The sequence below is a fragment of the Aegilops tauschii genome, chromosome 6 (assembly GCF_002575655.3).
Source record: "Aegilops tauschii subsp. strangulata cultivar AL8/78 chromosome 6, Aet v6.0, whole genome shotgun sequence".
In the NCBI taxonomy this organism is placed as follows: Eukaryota; Viridiplantae; Streptophyta; class Magnoliopsida; order Poales; family Poaceae; genus Aegilops; species Aegilops tauschii.
This window is the reverse complement of record NC_053040.3, coordinates 439,437,317-439,461,037: the sequence shown is the minus strand read 5'-3', so window position 1 is coordinate 439,461,037 and position 23,721 is coordinate 439,437,317. Positions and strand designations below refer to the sequence as shown.

The 23,721-nt window shown below is 41.8% G+C and overlaps 1 protein-coding gene across 1 annotated transcript; it reads right to left on the bottom strand.

Moving 5' to 3' along the window:
• Positions 1-13,363: 13,363 nt before the first annotated feature.
• Positions 13,364-14,126, bottom strand: LOC141026155 (uncharacterized). The gene is made up of 2 exons (XM_073502134.1): positions 13,560-14,126; positions 13,364-13,465 (listed from the first exon to the last, which is right to left on the bottom strand). Exons 1-2 carry the CDS (start codon positions 14,124-14,126, stop codon positions 13,364-13,366), a joined length of 669 nt encoding a protein of 222 aa, XP_073358235.1.
• Between the last annotated feature and the right edge of the window lie 9,595 nt (positions 14,127-23,721).

Below are 23,721 nucleotides of genomic sequence, written 5' to 3'. Positions count from 1 at the left end.
ACCTATGGCCCCCGGGTCTATGTTCATCATATTAATCTTTCAATACTTAGTTATTTCATTGCTTTCTATTTTACTTTGCATCTTTATCATAAAAATAACAAAAATATTATCCTATCATATCTATCAGATCTCACTCTCGTAAGTGACCGTCCAGGGATTGACAACCCCTTATCGCATTGGTTGCGAGGATTTATTTGTTTTGTGTAGGTGCGAGGGACTCGCGCGTAGCCTCCTACTGGATTGATACCTTGGTTCTCAAAAACTGAGGGAAATACTTACGCTACTTTGCTGCATCACCCTTTCCTCTTCAAGGGAAAACCAAGGTAGTGCTCAAGAGGTAGCAGGAAGCACACGGATCGTTTACCCAGGTTCGGGCCACGAGGATGCGTAATACCCTAGTCCTGCTTTGGTGAATGTATTGAGTGTTCTTGTGTTCTTGAGCTAGCTACGGGGTGTAACTTGCCCAAAAGAGCCGAATCCTTCTCCTGGTTGCCTCGGGCCTCCTTTTATAGGCAAAAGGTGTTGCCATAGTGGCGCACAGGAGGTGGAAAGGTGTACAGCGTGCGAGCTTATCGCCCGGCGTTACGGGACAAAGCGCATTAAATGCGCTACTTAGGTGTCTATTAGCTTTATTGGGGACGGGAACGAGGCTCGCCCCGTCCGTCGCCGCTCCGCCTCGCTTCGACACGCGCCCAGGCCAGCGATGCGTGTCGTGCCATGTAGGCAGGCAGGCTGCTGAGGTGGCGCGGTGGTGGAGCCTTCACGAAGATTTGCATGCCACCACGCAGGTGCTTGCTGAGTTGGCCTGGAAGCCGCATGTTGCCACACGGGTGCCTGCCCAGCTGGTTGGGCTGGCAGCTGCATGCGAACGGCGGCGGAGTCTTGGTCGACGCGGGCCTGGCTGTGGCCCCGCTGATGTCCTCGGCAAGGGCCTTGCTGGGGGCCCGGCAAGGGTCTTGCTGTGGCATTGTAGTCGTCCCCGGCAAGGCGCTTGCCGGGGGTCTTGTGGATTCCTTCGGCTGGGATCCCACCGAGGGTCGCCGTCTTCTGGTCCTCATCTGATCGTGTGTGTTTATGATCTTGACAAAGATCTGCATGCCACCACGCAGGTGCCTCTCGAGCCTTGGTTCCAACGTAGTTGTTGACAGCGTTTGGAACCCTTGGGCTCAAGGGTGGCTCGCTCTGCTGGCGTTGGGCAAGTTGCCCCGGCAAGGCTCTTGCCGGGGCCGTGGAGGCCGCCCCGGCAAGGCTAGCCTTGCCGGGGGAGTCCACCTCGCCCTCTTGCTCTTTGGTGTTCCTGGTCTTGGCGTTGCCTTGACTGTCTTATGCTCCGGCTTCTCCCCGGCCTCCATCCTCTGCCCTGCTAAGTGTGGCCGCGGCGCGCGGCTCTGACTGCCCGTGCACAAGTAAAGGGGTCAAAGGAGAGCCCCTACTTTTGTACACCGACACCCGTCCATCCTTCACTGTCTTCATTACGACTTCTCGATGCTCATTGTAGTCTAATGTTGGCTTGAACTACGTCAATATTTCCCCAAAGAGGAAGGGATGATGCAACACAGCAACAGTAGGTATTTCCCTCAGTGATGAGACCAAGGTTATTGAACCAGTAGGAGAACCACACAACACTACGCGAACATCACGTGCACACAAATAACAAATACTCGCAACCCGAGGTGTTAAAGGGGTTGTCAATCCCTTCTGGGCAACGGCGCTAGAAATAGGCAAACGGACGTGACAAAGTTGTAAATATTGATAGATCGAACGCCAAATAAAATAAATCGCAGCACTGTATTTTTGTATTATTGGTTTAATAGATCTAAAAATAAAATCAAAGGAAAATAGATCGCAAAGGCAAATATAATAAAGAAGAGACCCGGGGCCGTAGATTTCACTAGTGGCTTCTCTCGAGAAAAATAGCAAACGGTGGGTGAACAAATTACTGTTGGGCAATCGATAGTACTTCAAATAATCATGACGATCCAGACAATGATCATTATATAGTCATCACGTCCAAGATTAGTAGACCGACTCCTGCCTGCATCTACTGCTATTACTCCACACATCGACCTCTATCCAGCATACATCTAGTGTATTAAGTTCATGGAGAAACGGAGTAATGCAATAAGAACGATGACATGATGTAGACAAGATCTATTTATGTAGAAATAGACCCCATCTTGTTATCCTTAATAGCAATGATACATACGTGTCGGTTCCCCTTCTGTCACTGGGATCAAGCACCGTAAGATCGAACCCATCACAAAGCACCTATTCCTATTGCAAGATAAATAGATCAAGTTGGCCAAACAAAACCCAAATATCGGAGAATAAATACGAGGCTATAAGCAATCATGCATATAAGAGATCAAAAGAAGAATCAAATAACTTTCATGGATAAAAACATAGATCTGATCATAAACTCAAAGTTCATCGGATCCCAACAAACACACCGCAAAAAGAGTTACATCATATGGATCTCCAAGAGACCATTGTATTGAGAATCAAACGAGAGAGAGGAAGCCATCTAGCTACTAACTACGGACCCGTAGGTCTACAAAGAACTACTGACACGTCATCGGAGAGGCACCAACGGACATGATGCACCCCTCCGTGATGGTGTCTAGATTGGATCTGGTGGTTTTGGAACTTGCGGCGGCTGGAATTGATTTTTGTCGACTCTCCTAGGATTTCTGGAATATTGGGGTATTTATAGAGCAAAGAGGCGCTTCTTAGGCCACCCGAGGTGGGCACAACCCACCAGGGCGCACTTGGGCTTCCAGGCGCGCCCTGGTGGGTTGTGCTCCCCTCGAAGCACCCCCGAGGCGCTTCTCCGACCCACTGGATGTCTTCTGGTAAAAAAAATCCACAGAAAGTTTTGCTGCATTTGGACTCTGTTTGGTATTGATTTCCTGTGATGTAAAAAACATGCAAAAACCAACAACTGGCACTTGGCACTATGTCAATAGGTTAGTACCAAAAAATGATATAAAATGACTATAAAATGATTATAAAACATCCAAGAATGATAATATAACAGCATGGAACAATCAAAAATTATAGATACATTGGAGACGTATCAGCATCCCCAATCTTAATTCCTGCTCGTCCTCGAGTAGGTAAATGATAAAAACATAATTTTTATGTGGAATGCTGCCTAACATGTCATCTCATATTTTATTCTTTATAGCATGGACATTTGGACTTTTATATGGTACAAAGCAATAGTCTAGTTTTGACATGAGACTTAAATACTCAAGCATATCAACAAGCAACCATGTCTTTCAAAATATCAACGCTAAAATAAGTTATCCCTAGCCCATCATGCTCAATCATTGATCCATTCATGAAACACACTCACATATTAGCTACACCCAATGCTCAAGCACGATCATAGTGCCTCCTATTTGGTGCTTTATAAGAGAAGATGGAGACTCAAATTAAAAATAAAAATTGCATAAAGTAAAAGAAAGGCCCTTCACGGAGGGAAGTAGGGATTTGTAGAGGTGCTAGAGCTCAAAGCGAAAAACTTAGAGATAAAAACATTTTGGGAGGTGTGTGTTTCCCACCAACGAAAACAACTTAGAGTTCCCAACACTTTCCATGCTAGATATATCATAGGCGGTTCCCAAACAGAAAATAAAGTTTATTTCTTTTTCCACCATACTTTCACTTTCCATGGCTAACTGTATCCACGGGTGCCCTCCATACCAATACTTTCCAAGGAATTTATTATTTGACAACATAAAGTAAATTCATTTTTCATTTCGGGACTGGGCATCCCTAATACCTTTGCATTACTCCCATGCAATGACAAGTGAATAAACACTCATCGTGAGAATAACACATCTAGCCTGGAAAATATTTGCCACCCCTCACCGCCTCGCGAGCGGTACGAGCTCACACAAAAGAAATTTATTTTGAAAATTAGAGATGGCACATGCAAATTTGCTTAGAACGGCAAAAGAATACCGCATATAGGTAGATATGGTGGACTCATGTGGCAAAACTGGTTTAAAGGTTTTTGGATGCATAAGTAGTGATCATACTTAGTGCAAAATGAAGGCTAGCAAAAGATTGAGAAGTGACCAACCAAGAAACGGATAATATCATAAGCGAGAATTAAGCATAATTAACACCGAATAATGCACCACAAGTAGGATATAATTTCATTGCATGGCTATTGACTTTCCTGCTTGCATAGGGAATCACAAACCTTAACACCAATATTCTTACTAAAGCATAATTACTCATCAACATGACTCACATATCACATCATCATATCTCAAAACTATTACAATGAATCAAGTTTATTTTGTCCAATGATCTTCATGAAAGTTTTTATTATATCCTTCTTGGATATCTATCACTTTGGAACTAATTTTCATATGTTGCTTTTGATAAGCTCAAACAAATATAAGTGAAGATCATGAGTATAATATTTCTTTCTCTCAAATTAATTTAAGTGAAGCAAGAGAGAATTTCTTAATTTTTTGCTAACTCTCAAATAAATCTAAGTGAAGCAATAGAGCATTTCTTCAAAAATACTAAAGCACAACGTGCTCAAAAAGATATAAGTGAAGCACTAGAGCAATTCCATAGCTCTTAAAAATTTAAGTGAAGCATAGAGAGCAATTCTAACAAGTCATGGCATAATTTTGGCTCTCTCAAATAGGTGTGTCCAGCAAGGATTCATGACTTAAAATAAAAATAAAAACAAGCAAAGACTCATATAATTCAAGACGCTCCAAGCAAAACTCATAGTATGTGACGAATAAAAATATAGCTTCGAGTAAAATACCGATGGTCATTAGATGAAAGAGGGGATGCCACTCGGGGCATCCCCAAGCTTAGTGGCTTGCTTCTCTTTGGATAATTGCTTGGGATGCCATGGGCATCCCCAAGCTTAGGCTCTTCTTACTCCTTATTCCTTCATCCATCATAACATCACCCAAAACTTGAAAACTTCAATCACACAAAACTCAACAAAACCTTCATGAGATCCGTTAGTATAAGAAAGCAAACCACTACTATCAGTACTGTAGCAAACCAATTCATATTTTATTCTTGCATTATATCTACTGTGTTCCAACTTTTCTATGGCAAAAACTCATCAAAGAAAACCATAGAATCTTCAAAATAAGCACACAACACAAAGAAAACAAAATCTGTCAAAAACAGAACAGCCTGTAGCAATCTGAATATTTTGAATACTTCTGTAACTCCAAAAATTCTGAAAAATTAGGACGCCCTGAGAAATTTGTATATAAATCTAATGTTAGAAATTCATAATTTTTCGTTGCTTCTGTGATTTTTAAAAATTGTAACTCTGGACGCAAAAGTTTATGTTTTTGCAGCAAGATCAAACAACTATCACCAAAGAAGATCCTAAAGGCTTTACTTGGCACAAACACTAATTAAAACACAAAAAACACAATCATAACAGTAGCATAATTGTGCTAACACTCAAGAACAGAAAGCAAGAGGGAAAAATAAATTTTATTCATTGGGTTGCCTCCCAACAAGCGCTATTGTTTCACGCCCCTAGCTAGGCATAAAACAAGGATCTAAGTTTTGTCATCTTTGTTTCTAGATCCATAAGATGCCCACATGATTGATTCATATGGTGGCCTAATTCTTGTTCTAGGGAAGTGTTCCATACCCTTTCTTAGTGGAAATTGGAACTTAATATTGCCTTCTTTCATATCAATCATGACACCAATAGTGCGTAAAAACGGTCTACCAAGAATAATTGGACAAGACGGATTGCAATCAATATCAAGAATAATAAAATCTATGGGCACATAAATCCTATTTGAAGAATAAGAACATCATTAATTCTTCCCATAGGCTTTTTAATAGTAGAATCCGCCAAGTGCAAATTCAAAGAACATTCTTCAATATCGGTAAGACCAAGCACATCACATAAATATTTCAGAATTGTAGAAACACTAGCACCCAAGTCACATAAAGCAAAACACTCATAATTTTTAATCTTGACTTTGATAGTAGGTTCCCACTCATCATGTAATTTTCTAGGAATTTAAACTTCTAATTCCAACTTTTCTTCCAAAGCTTTCATCATAGCATCAACAATATGTTTAGTAAAAGCTTTATTTTGTTCATAAGCATGGGGTGAATTAATCATGGATTGCAACAAAGAAATACAATCAATCAAATAGCAACTATCATAATTAAAGTCTTTGTAATCCAAAAGAGTGTGCACATCACTAGCTAAAGTCTTGACCTCTTCAAACCCACTTTTATCAATTTTCTCAACAAGATTTTCACCCTCCGAATTATCAGGACGCCTTCTAGCTAGAGTTGACTCTTCTCCAGTCCCTTTTTCATCAATCTTAATTTTACTAAACAAATAATCAATAGAAGAAACACCAATCATTTTAAGATCTTCATCATTTTTATGAAAGCAATCACTAGAAAACGCTATTTCTAAAAATTCTCTTCTAGCTCCAAGCATAGCGGTTCTTTTCTTACTTTCATCCATAGAAACATAAAGAGCTTTAATCGATTCCTCTACCTTAGGCACACAAAATTTCATCTTGAGATTTTCCACATCATGAGAAATTCTATCAACACTTCTAGACAAATCATCAATCTTATTCAACTTTTCTTCCATTGTAGTGTTAAAAACTTTTTGAGTGTTGATAAATTCTTTAATATTATTCTCAAGATCAGAGGTGTTCCCATTATTATTACAAGAAGGATTACTATAGGAATTACCATAATTATTAGAGTAATTACTAGGAAAAGGCCTAGGATTAAAATTACCTCTATAAGCATTGTTATTGAAATTGTTTCGCGAGATAAAATTCACATCTACGGCATCACTATTTTGCTCAATCAAAGTAGACAAAGGCACATCATTAAAATCAATAGGAGCACTTTTACTAGCAACCAATTTCATAAGAGCATCATCTTTTTCACAAAAAGAAGAAATTTCTTCAACCGAATTAACCTTTTTACTAGTAGGAGCTCTTTCGGTATGCCATTGTGAATAATTTGCCATGATATTATCAAGCAATTTGGTGGCTTCACCCAAATTAATTTGCATAAAAGTAAAACCCGCGGCGGAATCTAAAAGATTACGAGAAACAAAATTCAACCCCGCATAAATTTTTTGTATGATCATCCAAACATTTAACCCATGAGTTGGGCAATTCCTTAGCATCATTTTCATGCTTTCCTAAGATTGTGCAACATGCTCATGCTCAAGTTGCTTGAAATTCATGATCTGGGTTCCTAGGGAAATAATTTTTACGGGCCGAAAATACTTAGTAAAGAAAGCATCTTTGCACTTATTCCAAGAATCGATACTATGGCGCAGCAACGAAGAAAACCAAAATTTGGCATGATCTCGCAAAGAAAACGGAAATAATCTCAACTTCACAACATCATTGTCCACATCTTTTTTCTTTTGCATATTGCATAATTCCACGAATGTGTTAAGATGTGACGCGGCTGATGTCTATTATGCAACTTATTTCTTGTAGACACGTGTTGGGCCTCCAAGCGTAGAGTTTTGTAGGACAATAGCAATTTTCCCTCAAGTGGATGACCTAAGGTTTATCATTCCGTGGGAGGTGTAGGATGAAGATGGTCTCTCTCAAACGACCCTGCAACCAAATACAAGAAATCTCTTGTGTCCCCAACACATCCAATACAATGGCAAATTGTATAGGTGCACTAGTTCGACGAAGAGATGGTGATAAAAGTGTAATATGGATGGTAGAAATATATTTTTATAATCTGAATAAATAAAATAGCGAGGTAGCAATTGATAAACGGAGCACAAACGGTATTGCAATGCTTGAAAATGAGGCCTAGGGTCCGTACTTTCACTAGTGCAATCTCTCAACAGTGCTAATATAATTGGATCATATAACCACCCCTCAAAGTGCGATGAAGAATCACTCCAAAGTTCCTCTCTAGCAGAGAACATAAGAATAAATTGGGTACGAAACCACCTCAAAGCTATTCTTTCCGTTCGATCTATTCAAGAGTTCGTACTAAAATAACATAAAGCTATTATTTCCGTTCGATCTATCCTAGAGTTCGTACTAAAATAACACCAAAGCAAATTCATATTCATAATACTCAATCCAACACAAAGAACTTCAAAGAGTGCCCCAAGATTTCTACCGGACAAACAAAGACAAGAACGTGCATCAACCCCTATGCATAGATTACCCCAATGTCACCTCGGGAATCCACGAGTTGAGTGCCAAAACATATATCAAGTGAACCAAACAACCCACCAGGGCGCGCCTGGGGGCCCAGGCGCGCCCAGGTGGGTTGTGCGCACCTCGATGGCCTCCCGCACCCCCTCTTTACCCTATAAATTCCCAAAAATTCCAGAAATCCTCGGGGTTAACCTAGATCAGAAGTCCAGCCGCCGCAAGGCTCTGTAGCCACCGAAAACCAATCTAGACCCTATCCGGCACCCTGCCGGAGGGGTAAACATCACCGGTGGCCATCTTCATCATCCTGGCGGCCGCTACGATGAGGAGGGAGTAGTCCACCCTCGGGGCTGAGGGTTTGTATCAGTAGCTATGTGTTTAATCTCTCTCTCTCTCTCTCATGTTCTTGAGATGTCACGATCTTGATGTATCGCGGGCTTTGTTAATATAGTCGGATCATACGGTGTTTTCCCCTCTCTATCTTGTTGTGATGAATTGAGTTTTTCCCTTTAAGATGTCATTGTTATCGGATTGAATACTTTTATGGATTTGAGAGCACTTGATATATGGCTTGCAAATGAATACTCGTGGTGACAATGGGGTATCATATTGATTCACTTGATATATGTTTTGGCATTCAACTTGCGGATTCCTGAGGTGACATTGGGGTAATCTATGCATAGAGGTTGGTGCACGTTCTTGTCTTTGTTTCTCCGGTAGAAATCTTGGGGCACTCTTTGAAGTTCTTTGTGTTGGATTGAATATTATGAATCTGAATTTGATTTGGTGTTATTTTAGTACGAACTCTTGGTTAGATCTATCAGAAAGAATAGCTTGGTGTTATTTTAGTACGAACTGTAGGATAGATTGATCGGAAAGAATAGCTTTCAGGTGGTTTCGTACCCTACAAACAATTCCATCTGATGTTCTTCGCTAGATAGGAACTTTGGAGTGATTCTTCATCGCACTTTGAGGGACGGTTATATGATCCAATTATATTAGCACCTTTGTGAGATTGCACTAGGGAAAGTATGGACCCTGGGCCTCATTTTCAAGCATTGCAATACCGTTTTTGTGCCCGTTTACTATTTGCTACCTTGCTGTTTTTATTTATTCAGATTATAAAAATATATGTCTACCATCAATATTACACTTTTATCACCATCTCTTCGCCGAACTAGTGCACCTATACAATTTGCCATTGTATTGGGTGAGTTGGGGACACAAGAGATTTCTTGTATTTGGTTGCAGGGTTGTTTGAGAGAGACCATCTTCATCCTACACCTCCCATGGATTGATAAACCTTAGGTCATCCACTTGAGGGAAAATTGCTACTGTCCTACAAAACTCTGCGCTTGGAGGCCCAACACGAGTCTACAAGAAAAAAGTTGCGTAGTAGACATCATACCCCCAACCAGCTCCTAGTTTCAAAACCCATTTCTACAAACGTCCTAGTGCTCAGAATAACGGCGGTTCAAACAGCAGCCAGCACTCACCTTAGGCAATGAACAACCAAAGTCACAAACAGTACTAGCAACAAACCCCTGTCTATAATGTCCACTACTCCCAACACAATGATGTTCAGAATAACAGCACTCCACGGTGCCAACAACACCAACCTCAAGAGCAGAACCATCAGCAACCACACAGAGGCGAGTCTCATGGCAAAGTTACAGTGCCTTACAACCACAGTTCAACAGCATGCAGTATTCCGGCCACCCTCTGCAGCATTTTCCAACAGATATTCCTTCGAGCTCAATTGGCCATCCAACTGTCAGAACATTAGAACTGCACATGCAGCACCAACCACAAGGCCTAATGGTCCAAAGAAACAACAATTATAATGAGGAACATCTGCAACTTAGTAATGGTCAAATGAACTCCGCTGGTCATGTCTTCCAGCCTCATCAACATCATTCTCAACTAGAACAGACTTGATTCACTAGCCAAGGGAATGACCATCAAGATCAGTGCCAAGTTTTGGAAATAAGAGATTCCACAATGGAGGAGAAAGACGTGTATGAAACAATCATTGACAATACGCCAGGCATTAGTCAAAATGATAGGTAATGAATTGGTTATTCCTGTTACAGTAAAGTTTTGGTCCCTTCTTTTACTATTGCAATGTATTCTGCCTGAAGCTATCATATTCAAGTGTTTCGGCTCGATTATTCTACTATTGTAATTGAATACTCATCACCTCTAATGTTAAATAAGAAAATCATATGATTTAAAAGGCATTTATTTTTTTGGCAGCAAGAGGATATTTTTCATCGAACAACGTTGGGCCGATCATCGAACTTTAGGTTTGTCAATGAAGATCTATGGATATATCAACTCATTCATGGTCGACGCTTACTCAGAGTTGTTGATGAAAGAACAGTTTCACGGACCGCCAACATTTTTGCACAAGCATATAATGTACATGGGCGCTTCTGTAAGTTCTTGCTTCTCATAAATAATAATAGTAAACCACATTTACTACTACTACTACCACGCTGAGTGACACAGCTTCAATTTTCTGCAGGATAAATTTCAGGTTCTAGGAGCAATCACTGAACTACTGAAGGAACACACTGTAGAAAAAACTATTGGGTACAGGCTGCCTAACAAAGGTAACATTGTGAGTTGACCCTACTCACTCTATCTGTCCAGTGTTCATCTTCATTTGTACCAGTTTTTCTTGTTACACTGATATTATTTCTTGTTCATTGTTTTAGGTCTTAATACCTATGAGAAAGAAACCATATTTTATCTACCTCATCATCGTGAATCTTGCAATGCATCACTTCGAAATCCCATGTCCTTATATCAATTGCGACGGTATAAAGGAACACTCAGACATTGTCATCGAAAACTTCAAGAGAGCTTACCATTCTGCTTACGACACCCATCCGTACACCATAGCCTCCTTTCGTGTTAAACCTGTGCAGAGTGTATGTAACTCAGACAGAGAGTGAGTTTCTTGTAACTGTAGCTCTACCTCACCATCATTTTTTTGTTCAACTACATACCCCATATCTACTATTCACCTTCTAATCACTAACATAATGCTCTCAATTTTCAAGGATGACAGTGCTATTTACACCATGCATTTGATGCCACTCATTAATTTGAATAATAATTCATTTTTTATCAATAATGTAAGTTCACTCTCATTGACAAGACATCAACATACGTTCATTCGAGCCAGCTGTACATTATGTTTTACAATAAAATTTATTAGTTTGTTCGGTTATGTGTTTGCAGATCCATGTGAAACCGATGAGAGAACAACTAACTTTCAAAATGATAACATCCAACCACAACACATGCCATGTATTTGAGGCACTGAGCATCATCCACGAGAAACACAATATCCGGCGCGAAAGAAGAAGAGTTGGAAGAAGATGACTACTGCTTAACTGTGCCTTAATTTAGCTGGAGCCACCCGAACATTGTTTCAGCCATTTCGACTCATGTAATCACTACAGTGTTTCAACTATTTTTATGTCGGTCCAAGATATCTATTATGGATCCCATTAAACACAACTGTGCGTTTAAATGTTTGAATCTTCAAATCCTGAACAACAAACATTATAAATAAAAATCGTATTTTTCCAAAAGAAGTTGTAAACATGATATTCAAGACATCACTTCCTTGCACTAGAACACCACTCACTTCGAGTAGACATAATAAAAGAAACAATTGGAACACATAAGAACAACACTATCTATTCGTAACCATCTGACGAAGGTGGTACACGACTCACCTCCAATAATGCGGTTCACAGAGGCACGACAGTGCCTCTTATCTACATAGAACGTGCCTCTCTAACATAGACAACTAAGCTGAAAAAATAACAACACACACACACACACACGAGTGCGCCACCAGTTAACACAGAACCATCCCCTCGATAGCTTTCAAGCCAACGTGTCACGGAAGCAAGACCGTGACTCAAGTTAATGAAAGAAGATCCATCCTCTGGGATAGACGACTAAACTGAAAAAATACCAAAACAGAAGAACGACCGTGACTTCAATTGTAAAAGGTTCGTGACCTCACAAGTTTCACCGACGAGCCTCTCTCAGCAAAGTAGTGAGAGTAAACATTTCGAAAGAAAGGCACGACAGTGCCGTGAATAACATCGTAGACGTGCCTCTCCGAGCGAACGTGTCGGAGGATGCATTTGCGAACGACATACATAACTCTGACTCAACATAACTTAGGGCATGCCTCCACTAACTCGACATACGTGACTCCACTAGTAGACTAACTAGAAATATTACAGAACATACAACCATGACAGTGACTCATACTAACATAACGCAGTGCCCCTCCGAATTTAGTACCCAAAGGAAGGACAACGCCTCTGCCAAACATACGACAGTACATCCACTACCTTCACGGCCGTGCCTTTCCCAATCAAAGTACCAGCACAATAATTGGAACACAGAAATACAATCGTCACTAACACAATGCTCCCACAACAACTCTCACACTGGATAACCGTCCCTAAAACAGACATCATATATTGAAACAGACAGCACAGAGAGGAAATCTGAAGAATCTTAAACACACTCAAGCTCTGCATAAAAACATTTCAAACACACAACCACAACCATATATTCGATATTAAAACAACCGTGCCAAACACAGTACAAACACAAAGTGAAAGTAACACTACCTGTCCGTGTGACCATATTGAGAGAAGAACTAAAGCAGCCAGCCATCTAAACCACAGACGAAAACACACACTTCTTATCCGCACTGATATAGACGACTCAGCTAAAAAAGTAGGAACACAAACCCACAACCGTGCCTACTGATAACACCAGAGCGTGCCTTGCCTAAAACAAGGACAATGCCTCCCTGAGCAGACGACTGTGCACTGCCTAGATTCATGAACATGCACATCTGAGTGATCCTCTTAATACATCTCATCTTATACCAACGTGTAGCATCAAATCATAGAGGAAAATATTCTTGAAGGCATCCAAACAAGAAAAACTTAATAGAACGAAAATAAACTTAAATTTCCAAACTAGTCAACTCCAGTCGGTTCAAAATAAAACCACCACAATTATAATTCATCAGTCGATGTAATATTACCCCATACAGTAACTATCAATTAACCAATTCATCAGACGATCCATCTTCGCAGCACTTCCACCTGGAGTGCTGCTCAAAAACATCCTCGCCATTTGAGATCAGGAAGACAACAACGATGCAGGATGTCCCTCATCGACAGAAACCAGCGGTATAGCTCATAGCTTACATACCCTTCCTGAAGGAAAAGCAAATGAAAACATAAAAAACAAAAAAAACATACTGTTCTAGCAACAAAGGCAGAAACTAACAAAAATGAAATCTTCACTTACAGTAGCTCCATATTTCAGGTGATCAAAGGTAAGTGGCTTCCAATCCCAGTAGTGACACAGAACTTCTGGAAAAGAGGACTCCAGCTTCGAGTAAGATTCGTCAATGATGGCTCCTGCTAAGTCCTCCATGGAGTCCCTTTCTTCGCCGCCCTTGATCATGAACTTCTCTGGGATGTCGATGTGGTACTCTTCTGGAATTCTGATGAAATCTTGAAAAAGAGCATCTTTAACATTCCTGACGTCCACACTAGAGAAAGTCATACCTCTATTCTCAAGGAAATCCTTCAGGGCAGGGCACTCCGTCCTGGCCTTGCAGAAGTGATAGACCAAAACATGATTCCGCATAGCCAGTTGCATGACAGCGACTTTTCTACGCCCATAACAATCCATTCGTGTGAACTCCATGCCAAGACCAACAAACTTGTACTTCTCCTCGCGCAACCACCTCTCGTACAAGGCAATGGTCTCCTCCACCTTGTAAGGCTCATTCGTGTAGCACACGTCGAGCTTGGTGTTACCATCGGCAACTATCGGATGGTACTCGGTAGTGTTCAAGAAGTCGTCCATGGCAGCGAGTAGCAAGGTGCCAATGGAGATTCCTGAGACTCTGTGACGAGGTTGGGAAGTGGCGAGGACGGTGGGAACTGCCTGATGTTCTGTGGCTACAATGCGACGTGCTGACCTCAAAAACCTGGCCAATATTTAACCATGGCGAGGGACGTTTGAGTTACCATGTGCATTAATGTGTGAACTAGGAACAACGAATAAACGTTTGTGCTTCTGCAGCTCGTGGAATCATGCACTTCCTAAAGTCACGGCTGTGCAAAAATATTTGATGCCGTGGAGAAATCAAGGAGCCTCTAACTTTATTTTATGGTAACTGACACACTAAATAGTCACATCGAACAGCCGCCACATCGGTCATCAGTTCCTCCTTTGAACAAAGACCACCGACGGAAGAATCCAATGAGGCAAACGAAGAGCCTACCGTAGACCTTAGATCCGAAGGCCAAAACTCATCCATGCCTCATCTAGCTAGATGTTGGGGAACGTAGTAATTTCAAAAAATTTCCTACGCACACACAGGATCATGGTGATGCATAGCAACGAGAGGGGAGGGTGTTGTCCACGTACCCTCGTAGACCGAAAGCGGAAGCATTAGCACAACGCGGTTGATGTAGTCGTATGTCTTCATGATCCGACCGATCCAAGTACCGAACGTACGGCACCTCTGAGTTCAGCACACGTTCAACTCAATGACGTCTCGCGAACTCCGATCCAGCAGAGCTTCACGGGTGAGTTCCGTCAGCACGACGGCGTGATGACGGTGATGATGTTGCTACCCACGCAGGGCTTCGCCTAAGCACCGCTACGATATGATCGAGGTGGAATATGGTGGAGGGGGGCACCGCACACGGCTAAGAGATCAAGAGATCAATTGTTGTGTCTATGGGGTGCCCCCTGGCCACATATATAAAGGAGTGGAGGAGGGGGAGAGGGCCGGCCCCTATGGCGCGCCCTGGAGGAGTCCTACTCCCACCGGGAGTAGGATTCCTCCCCTTCCAAGTAGTAGGAGTAGGAGACAAGGAAGGGGAAGAGGGAAGAGAAGGAAGGAGGGGGCGCCGCCCCTCCCCCTAGTCCAATTCGGACTAGTCATTGGGGGGGCGCGCGGCCTGCCTCTCTCTCTCCTAAAGCCCAATAAGGCCCATATACTTCTTCCCCCGTATTCCCGTAACTCTCCGGTACTCCGAAAAATACCCGAACCACTCGGAACCTTTCTGATGTCCGAATATAGTCGACAATATATCGATATTTACGTCTCAACCATTTCGAGACTCCTCGTCATGTCCCCGATCTCAGCCGGGACTCCGAACTACCTTCGGTACATCAAATCACATAAACTCATAATACAAATCCTCACCGAACGTTAAGCGTGCGGACCCTATGGGTTCGAGAACTATGTAGACATGACCGAGACATGTCTCCGGTCAATAACCAATAGTGGAACCTGGATGCTCATATTGGCTCCCACATATTCTACGAAGATCTTTATCGGTCAAACGGCATAACAACATACGTATTTCCCTTTGTCATTGGTATGTTACTTGCCCGAGATTCGATCGTCGGTATCTTAATACCTAGTTCACTCTCCTTACCGGCAAGGCTCTTTACTCGTTCCGTAATGCATCATTCCGCAAGTAACTCATTAATCACATTGCTTGCAAGGCTTATAGTGATGTGCATTATCGAGAGGGCCCAGAGATACCTCTCCGACAATCGGAGTGACAAATCCTAATCTCGAAATACGCCAACCCAACAAATACCTTCGGAGACACCTGTAGAGTACCTTTATAATCACCCAGTTACGTTGTGACGTTTGGTAGCACACAAAGTTTCCTCCGGTAAACGGGAGTTGCATAATCTCATAGTCATAGGAACATGTATAAGTCATGAAGAAAGCAATAACAACATACTAAACGATCAAGTGCTAAGCTAACGGAATGGGTCAAGTCAATCACATCATTCTCCTAATGATGTGATGCCGTTAATCAAATGACAACTCATGTCTATGGCTAGGAAACTCAACCATCTTTGATTAACGAGCTAGTCAAGTAGAGGCATACTAGTGACACTATGTTTGTCTATGTATTCGCACATGTATTATGTTTCCGGTTAATACAATTCTAGCATGAATAATAAACATTTATCATGAAATAAGGAAATAAATAATAACTTTATTATTGCCTCTAGGGCATATTTCCTTCAGTCTGCCACTTGCACTAGAGTCAATAATCTAGTTCACATAGCCATGTGATTTAACATCAATAGTTCACATCTTTATGTGGTTAACACCCATAGTTCACATCGACATGTGATCAACACCCAAAGGGTTTACTAGAGTCAGTAATCTAGTTCACATCGCTATGTGATTAACACCCAAAGAGTACTAAGGTGTGATCATGTTTTACTTGTGAGATAATTTTAGTCAACGGGTCTGTCACATTCAGATCTGTAAGTATTTTGCAAATTTCTATGTCTACAATGCTCTGCACGGAGCTACTCTAGCTAATAGCTCCCACTTTCAATATGTATCCAGATTGAGACTTTAGAGTCATCTGGATCAGTGTCAAAACTTGCATCGACGTAACCCTTTACGATGAACCTTTTGTCACTTCCATCATCCAGAAACATATCCTTATTCCACTAAGGATAATTTTGACCGCTGTCCAGTGATCAACTCCTAGATCACTATTGTACTCCCTTGCCAAACTCAGTGGTAGGGTATACAATAGATCTGGTACACAGCATGGCATACTTTATAGAACCTATGGCTGAGGCATAGGGAATGACTTTCATTCTCTTTCTATCTTCTGCTGTGGTCGGGCTTTGAGTCTTACTCAATTTTACACCTTGTAACACAGGCAAGAACTCTTTCTTTAACTGTTCCATTTTGAACTACTTCAAAATCTTGTCAAGGTATGTACTCATTGAAAAAACTTATCAAGCGTCTTGATCTATCTCTATAGATCTTGATGCTCAATATGTAAGCAGCTTCACCGAGGTCTTTCTTTGAAAAACTCCTTTCAAACACTCCTTTACGCTTTGCAGAATAATTCTACATTATTTCCAAACAAGAATATGTCATTCACATATACTTATCAGAAATGCTGTAGTGCTCCCACTCACTTTCTTGTAAATACAGGCTTCACCGCAAGTCTGTATAAAACTATATGCTTTGATCAACTTATCAAAGCGTATATTCCAACTCTGAGATGCTTGCACCAGTCCATAGATGGATTGCTGGAGCTTGCATATTTTGTTAGCACCTTTAGGATTGACAACATCTTCTGGTTGCATCATATACAACTCTTGTTTAATAAATCCATTAAGGAATGCAGTTTTGTTTATCCATTTGCCAGATTTCATAAAATGTGGCAATTGCTAACATGATTCGGACAGACTTAAGCATAGATACGAGTGAGAAACTCTCATCGTAGTCAACACCTTGAACTTGTTGAAAAGCTTTTGCGACAATTCTAGCTTTGTAGATAGTAACACTACTATCAGCATCTGTCTTCCTCTTGAAGATCCATTTAATCTCAATGACTCGCCGATCATTGGGCAAGTCAAGCAAAGTCCATACTTTGTTCTCATACATGGATCCCATCTCAGATTTCATGGCCTCAACCATTTTGCGGAATCTGGGCTCATCATCGCTTCCTCATAGTTCGTAGGTTCGCCATGGTCAAGTAACATGATCTCCAGAATAGGATTACCGTACCACTCTGGTGCGGATCTTACTCTGGTTGACCTACGAGGTTCGGTAGTAACTTGATCTGAAGTTACATGATCATCATCATTAGCTTCCTCACTAATTGGTGTAGGAGTCACAGGAACAGATTCTATGATGAACTACTTTCCAATAAGGGAGCAGGTACAGTTACCTCATCAAGTTCTACTTTCCTCCCACTCACTTCTTTCGAGAGAAACTCCTTCTCTAGAAAGGATCCATTCTTAGCAACGAATGTCTTGCCTTTGGATCTGTGATAGAAGGTGTACCCAACAGTCTCCTTTGGGTATCCTATGAAGACACATTTTTCCGATTTGGGTTTGAGCTTATCAAGATGTAACTTTTTCACATAAGCATCGCAACTCCAAACTTTAAGAAACGACAACTTTGGTTTCTTGCCAAACCACAGTTCATATGGTGTCGTCTCAACGGATTTAGATGGTGCCATATTTAACGTGAATGCAGCTGTCTCTAATGCATAACCCCAAAACGATAGTGGTAGATTGGTAAGAGACATCATAGATCGCACCATATCTAATAAAGTACGGTTACGATGTTCGTACACACCATTACGCAGTGGTGTTCCAGGTGGCGTGAGTTGCGAAACGATTCCGCATTGTTTCAAATGAAGACCAAACTCGTAACTCAAATATTCTCCTCCACGATCAGATCGTAGAAACTTTATTTTCTTGTTACGATGATTTTCCACTTCACTCTGAAATTCTTTGCACTTTTCAAATGTTTCATACTTATGTTTCATCAAGTAGATATACCCATATCTGCTCAAATCATCTGTGAAGTTCAGAAAATAACGATACTTGCCACGAGCCTTAACACTCATCGGACCTCATACATTAGTGTGTATTATTTCCAATAAGTCAGTTGCTCGCTCCATTGTTCCGGAGAACGGAGTCTTAGTCATCTTGCCCATGAGGCATGGTTCGCAAGCATCAAGTGATTCCAAAAGCCCATCAGCATGGTGTTTCTTCATGCGCTTTACACCAATATGACCTAAATGGCAGTGCCTCAAATAAGTTGCACTATCATTATTAACTTTGCATCTTTTGGCGTCAATATGATGAATATGTGTATCACTACGATAAAGATCCAACAAACCATTTTCATTGGGTGTATGACCATCGAAGGTTTTATTCATGTAAACAGAATAACAATTATTCTATGATTTTAAATGAATAAACGTATTGCAATAAACATGATCAAATCATATTCATGCTTAACGCAAACACCAAATAACATTTATTTAGGTTCAACACTAATCCCGAAAGTATAGGTAGTGTGAGATGATGATCATATCAATCTTGGAACTACTTCCAACACACATCGTCACTTCACCCTTAACTAGTCTCTGTTCATTCTGCAACCCCCGTTTCGAGTTACTTTTCTTAGCAACTAAACCAGTATCAAATACTGAGGGGTTGCTATAAACACTAGTAAAGTACACATCAATAACATGTATATCAAATATAGCTTGTTCACTTTGCCATCCTTCTTATCCGTCAAATATTTGGGGTAGTTCCGCTTCCAGTGACCAGTCCCTTTGCAGTAGAAGCACTTAGTCTCAGGCTTAGGTCCAGACTTGGGCTTCTTCACTTGAGTAGCAACTTGCGTGCCGTTCTACTTGAAGTTCCCTTTTCTTCCCTTTGTCCCTTTACTTGAAACTAGTGGTCTTGTTAACCATCAACACTTGATGCTCTTTCTTGATTTCTACCTTCGTCGATTTCAGCATTGCGAAGAGCTCGGGAATTACTTTCGTCATCCCTTGCATATTATAGTTCATCACGAAGCTCTAGTAACTTGGTGATAGTGACTAGAGAATTCTGTCAATTACTATCTTATCTGGAAGATTAACTCCCACTTGATTCAAGTAATTGTAGTACCCAGACAATCTGAGCACATGCTCACTGGTTGAGCTATTCTCCTCCATCTTGTAGGCAAAGTACTGTCAGAGGTCTCATACCTCTCGACACGGGCATGAGTATGAAATACCAATTTCAACTCTTGGAACATCTTATATGCTCTGTGGCGTTCAAAACATTTTTGAAGTCCCGGTTCTAAGCCGTAAATCATGGTGCACTTAACTATCAAGTAGTCATCATACCGAGCTTTTGTCAAAACGTTCATAACGTCTGCATCTGCTCCTGCAATAGGTCTGTCACCTAGCGGTGCATCAAGGACATAATTCTTCTGTGCAGCAATGAGGATAAACCTCAGATCACGGATCCAATCCGCATCATTTCTACTAACATCTTTCAACTTAGTTTTCTCTAGGAACATATCAAAATTAAACGGGGATCAACACCGCGAGCTATTGATCTACAACATAGATATGCTAATACTACCAGGACTAAGTTCATGATAAATTAAAGTTCAATTAATCATATTACTTAAGAACTCCCACTTAGATAGACATCCCTCGAGTCATCTAAATGATCACGCGATCCAAATCAACTAAACCATGTCCGATCATCACGTGAGATGGAGTAGTTTTCAATGGTGAACATCACTATGTTGATCATATCTTCTATATGATTCACGCTCGACCTTTCGGTCTCAGTGTTCCGAGGCCATATCTGCATATGCTAGGCTCGTCAAGTTTAACCTGAGTATTCCGCGTGTGCAACTGTTTTGCACCCGTTGTATTTGAACGTAAGCCTATCACACCCGATCATCACGTGGTGTCTAAGCACGAAGAACTTTCGCAACGGTGCATACTCAGGGAGAACACTTATACCTTGAAATTTAGTGAGAGATCATCATATAATGCTACCGTCGATCTAAGCAAAATAAGATGCATAAAAGATAAACATCACATGCAATCAATATAAGTGATATGATATGGCCATCATCATCTTGTGCTTGTGATCTCCATCTCTGAAGCACCGTCATGATCACCATCATCACCGGCGCGACACCTTGATCTCCATCGTAGCATCGTTGTCGTCTCGCCAACTATTGCTTCTACGACTATCGCTACCGCTTAGTGATAAAGTAAAGCAATTACAGGGCGATTGCATTGCATACAATAAAGCGACAACCATATGGCTCCTGCAAATTGCCGATAACTCGGTTACAAAACATGATCATCTCATACAATAAAATATAGCATCATGCCTTGACCATATCACATCACAACATGCCCTGCAAAAACAAGTTAGACGTCCTCTACTTTGTTGTTGCAAGTTTTACGTGGCTGCTACGGGCTGAACCAGAACTGTTCTTACCTACGCATCAAAACCACAACGATAGTTCATCAAGTTAGTGCTGTTTTAACTTTCTCAAGGACCGGGCGTAGCCACACTCGGTTCAACTAAAATTGGAGAAACTGACACCCGCCAGCCACCTGTGTGCAAAGCACGTCGATAGAACCTGTCTCGCGTAAGCGTACGCGTAATGTCGGTCCGGGCCGCTTCATCCAACAATGTCGCCGAACCAAAGTATGACATGCTGGTAAGCAGTATGACTTGTATCGCCCACAACTCACTTGTGTTCTACTCGTACATATAACATCTACGCATAAAACCAGGCTCGGATACCACTGTTGGGGAACGTAGTAATTTCAAAAAAAAATCCTACGCACACACAGGATCATGGTGATGCATAGCAACGAGAGGGGAGAATGTTGTCCACGTACCCTCGTAGACCGAAAGCGGAAGCGTTAGCACAACGCGGTTGATGTAGTCGTACGTCTTCACGATCCGACCGATCCAAGTACCGAACGTACGACACCTCTGAGTTTAGCACACGTTCAGCTCGATGACGTCCCGCGAACTCCGATCCAGCAGAGTTTCATGGGTGAGTTCCGTCAGTACGACAGCGTGATGACGGTGATGATGTTGCTACCGACACAGGGCTTCGCCTAAGCACCGCTACGATATGATCGAGGTGGAATATGATGGAGGGGGGCACCGCACACGGCTAAGAGATCAAGAGATCAATTGTTGTGTCTATGGGGTGCCCCCTGGCCACGTATATAAAGGAGTGGAGGAGGGGGAGAGGGTCGGCCCCTATGGCATGCCCTAGAGGAGTCCTACTCCCACCGGGAGTAGGATTCCTCCCCTTCCAAGTAGTAGGACTAGGAGACAAGGAAGGGGAAGAGGGAAGAGAAGGAAGGAGGGGGCGCCGCCCCTCCCCCTAGTCCAGTTCGGACTAGTCATTGGGGGGGGGGGCGCGGCCTGCCTCTCTCTCTCCCCTAAAGCCCAATAAGGCACATATACTTCTTCCCCCGTACCCCGAAAAATACCCGAACCACTCGAAACCTTTCCGATGTCCGAATGTAGTCGTCCAATATATTGATCTTTACGTCTCGACCATTTCGAGACTCCTCGTCATGTCCCCGATCTCATCCGGGACTCCGAACTACCTTCGGTACATCAAATCACATAAACTCATAATACAAATCGTCACCGAACGTTAAGCGTGCGGACCCTACGGGTTCAAGAACTATGTAGATATGACCAAGACATGTCTCTGGTCAATAACCAATAGCGGAATCTGGATGCTCATATTGGCTCCCACATATTCTACGAAGATCTTTATCGGTCAAACCGCATAACAACATACGTTGTTCCCTTTGTCATCGGTATGTTACTTGCCCGAGATTCGATCGTCGGTATCTTAATACCTAGTTCAATCTTGTTACCGGCAAGTCTCTTTACTCGCTCCGTAATGCATCATTCCGCAACTAACTCATTAATCACATTGCTTGCAAGGCTTATAGTGATGTGCATTACCGAGAGGGCCCAGAGATACCTCTCCGACAATCGGAGTGACAAATCCTAATCTCGAAATACGCCAACCCAACAAGTACCTTCAGAGACACCTGTAGAGTACCTTTATAATCACCCAGTTACGTTGTGATGTTTGGTAGCACACAAAGTGTTCCTCCGGTAAACGGGAGTTGCATAATCTCATAGTCATAGGAACATGTATAAGTCATGAAGAAAGCAATAGCAACATACTAAACGATCAAGTGATAAGGTAACGGAATGGGTCAAGTCAATCACATCATTCTCCTAATGATGTGATCCCGTTAATCAAATGACAACTCATGTCTATGGCTAGGAAACTCCACCATCTTTGATTAACGAGCTAGTCAAGCAGAGGCATACTAGTGACACTAATTTTGTCTATGTATTCACACATGTATTATGTTTCCGGTTAATACAATTCTAGCATGAATAATAAACATTTATCGTGAAATAAGGAAATAAATAATAACTTTATTATTGCCTCTAGGGCATATTTCCTTCACTAGATTCACACCGTCTGTCCATCGGTAGGCTACTAAAAATGATCCAATCAAAGCTATAAGAGCAACGTCAGTTTTTACAACTGTTTCATGTCAGTTAAGACCACAGAAGCATCGGCGTGACGAATAATAAGGCACACAACAACCATCTCTAAACTTCAACCATCTCTAATCTTCGACCGTCCGTTTTGATCACCAATATTTGTGCTGTCTGGCTATGGATTTTTTGTTCGCTAGCATCTTATGTTAGTCGGTGAGACGCTACCATTTTTAATTTTAGTGTACTGACACTGCTAAAAAGAAATACAGGACTCAAGCCACTACAGGCACGTGGATGCAAGCACCGGAGCCATCAAGTGAGGCCTCTACAGCAACGCACGTGGAGCCTCTCGAGACACGGGTACTAAACCTCCGGATGCACAAGAATGTGGTAGCAGAGGCATCCGTACACATACCTAGATAGAGAGGCATGGTTGTGAAGTCTCTAGAGCCACTGGCGCGTGGCACCACAGGTACCGATCCAAGAGATTATCACACGGTATATGTATATGTATATGAAGCCTCTACAGGGGGGGACGTGAGGCTTGGATATCAACCTTCTA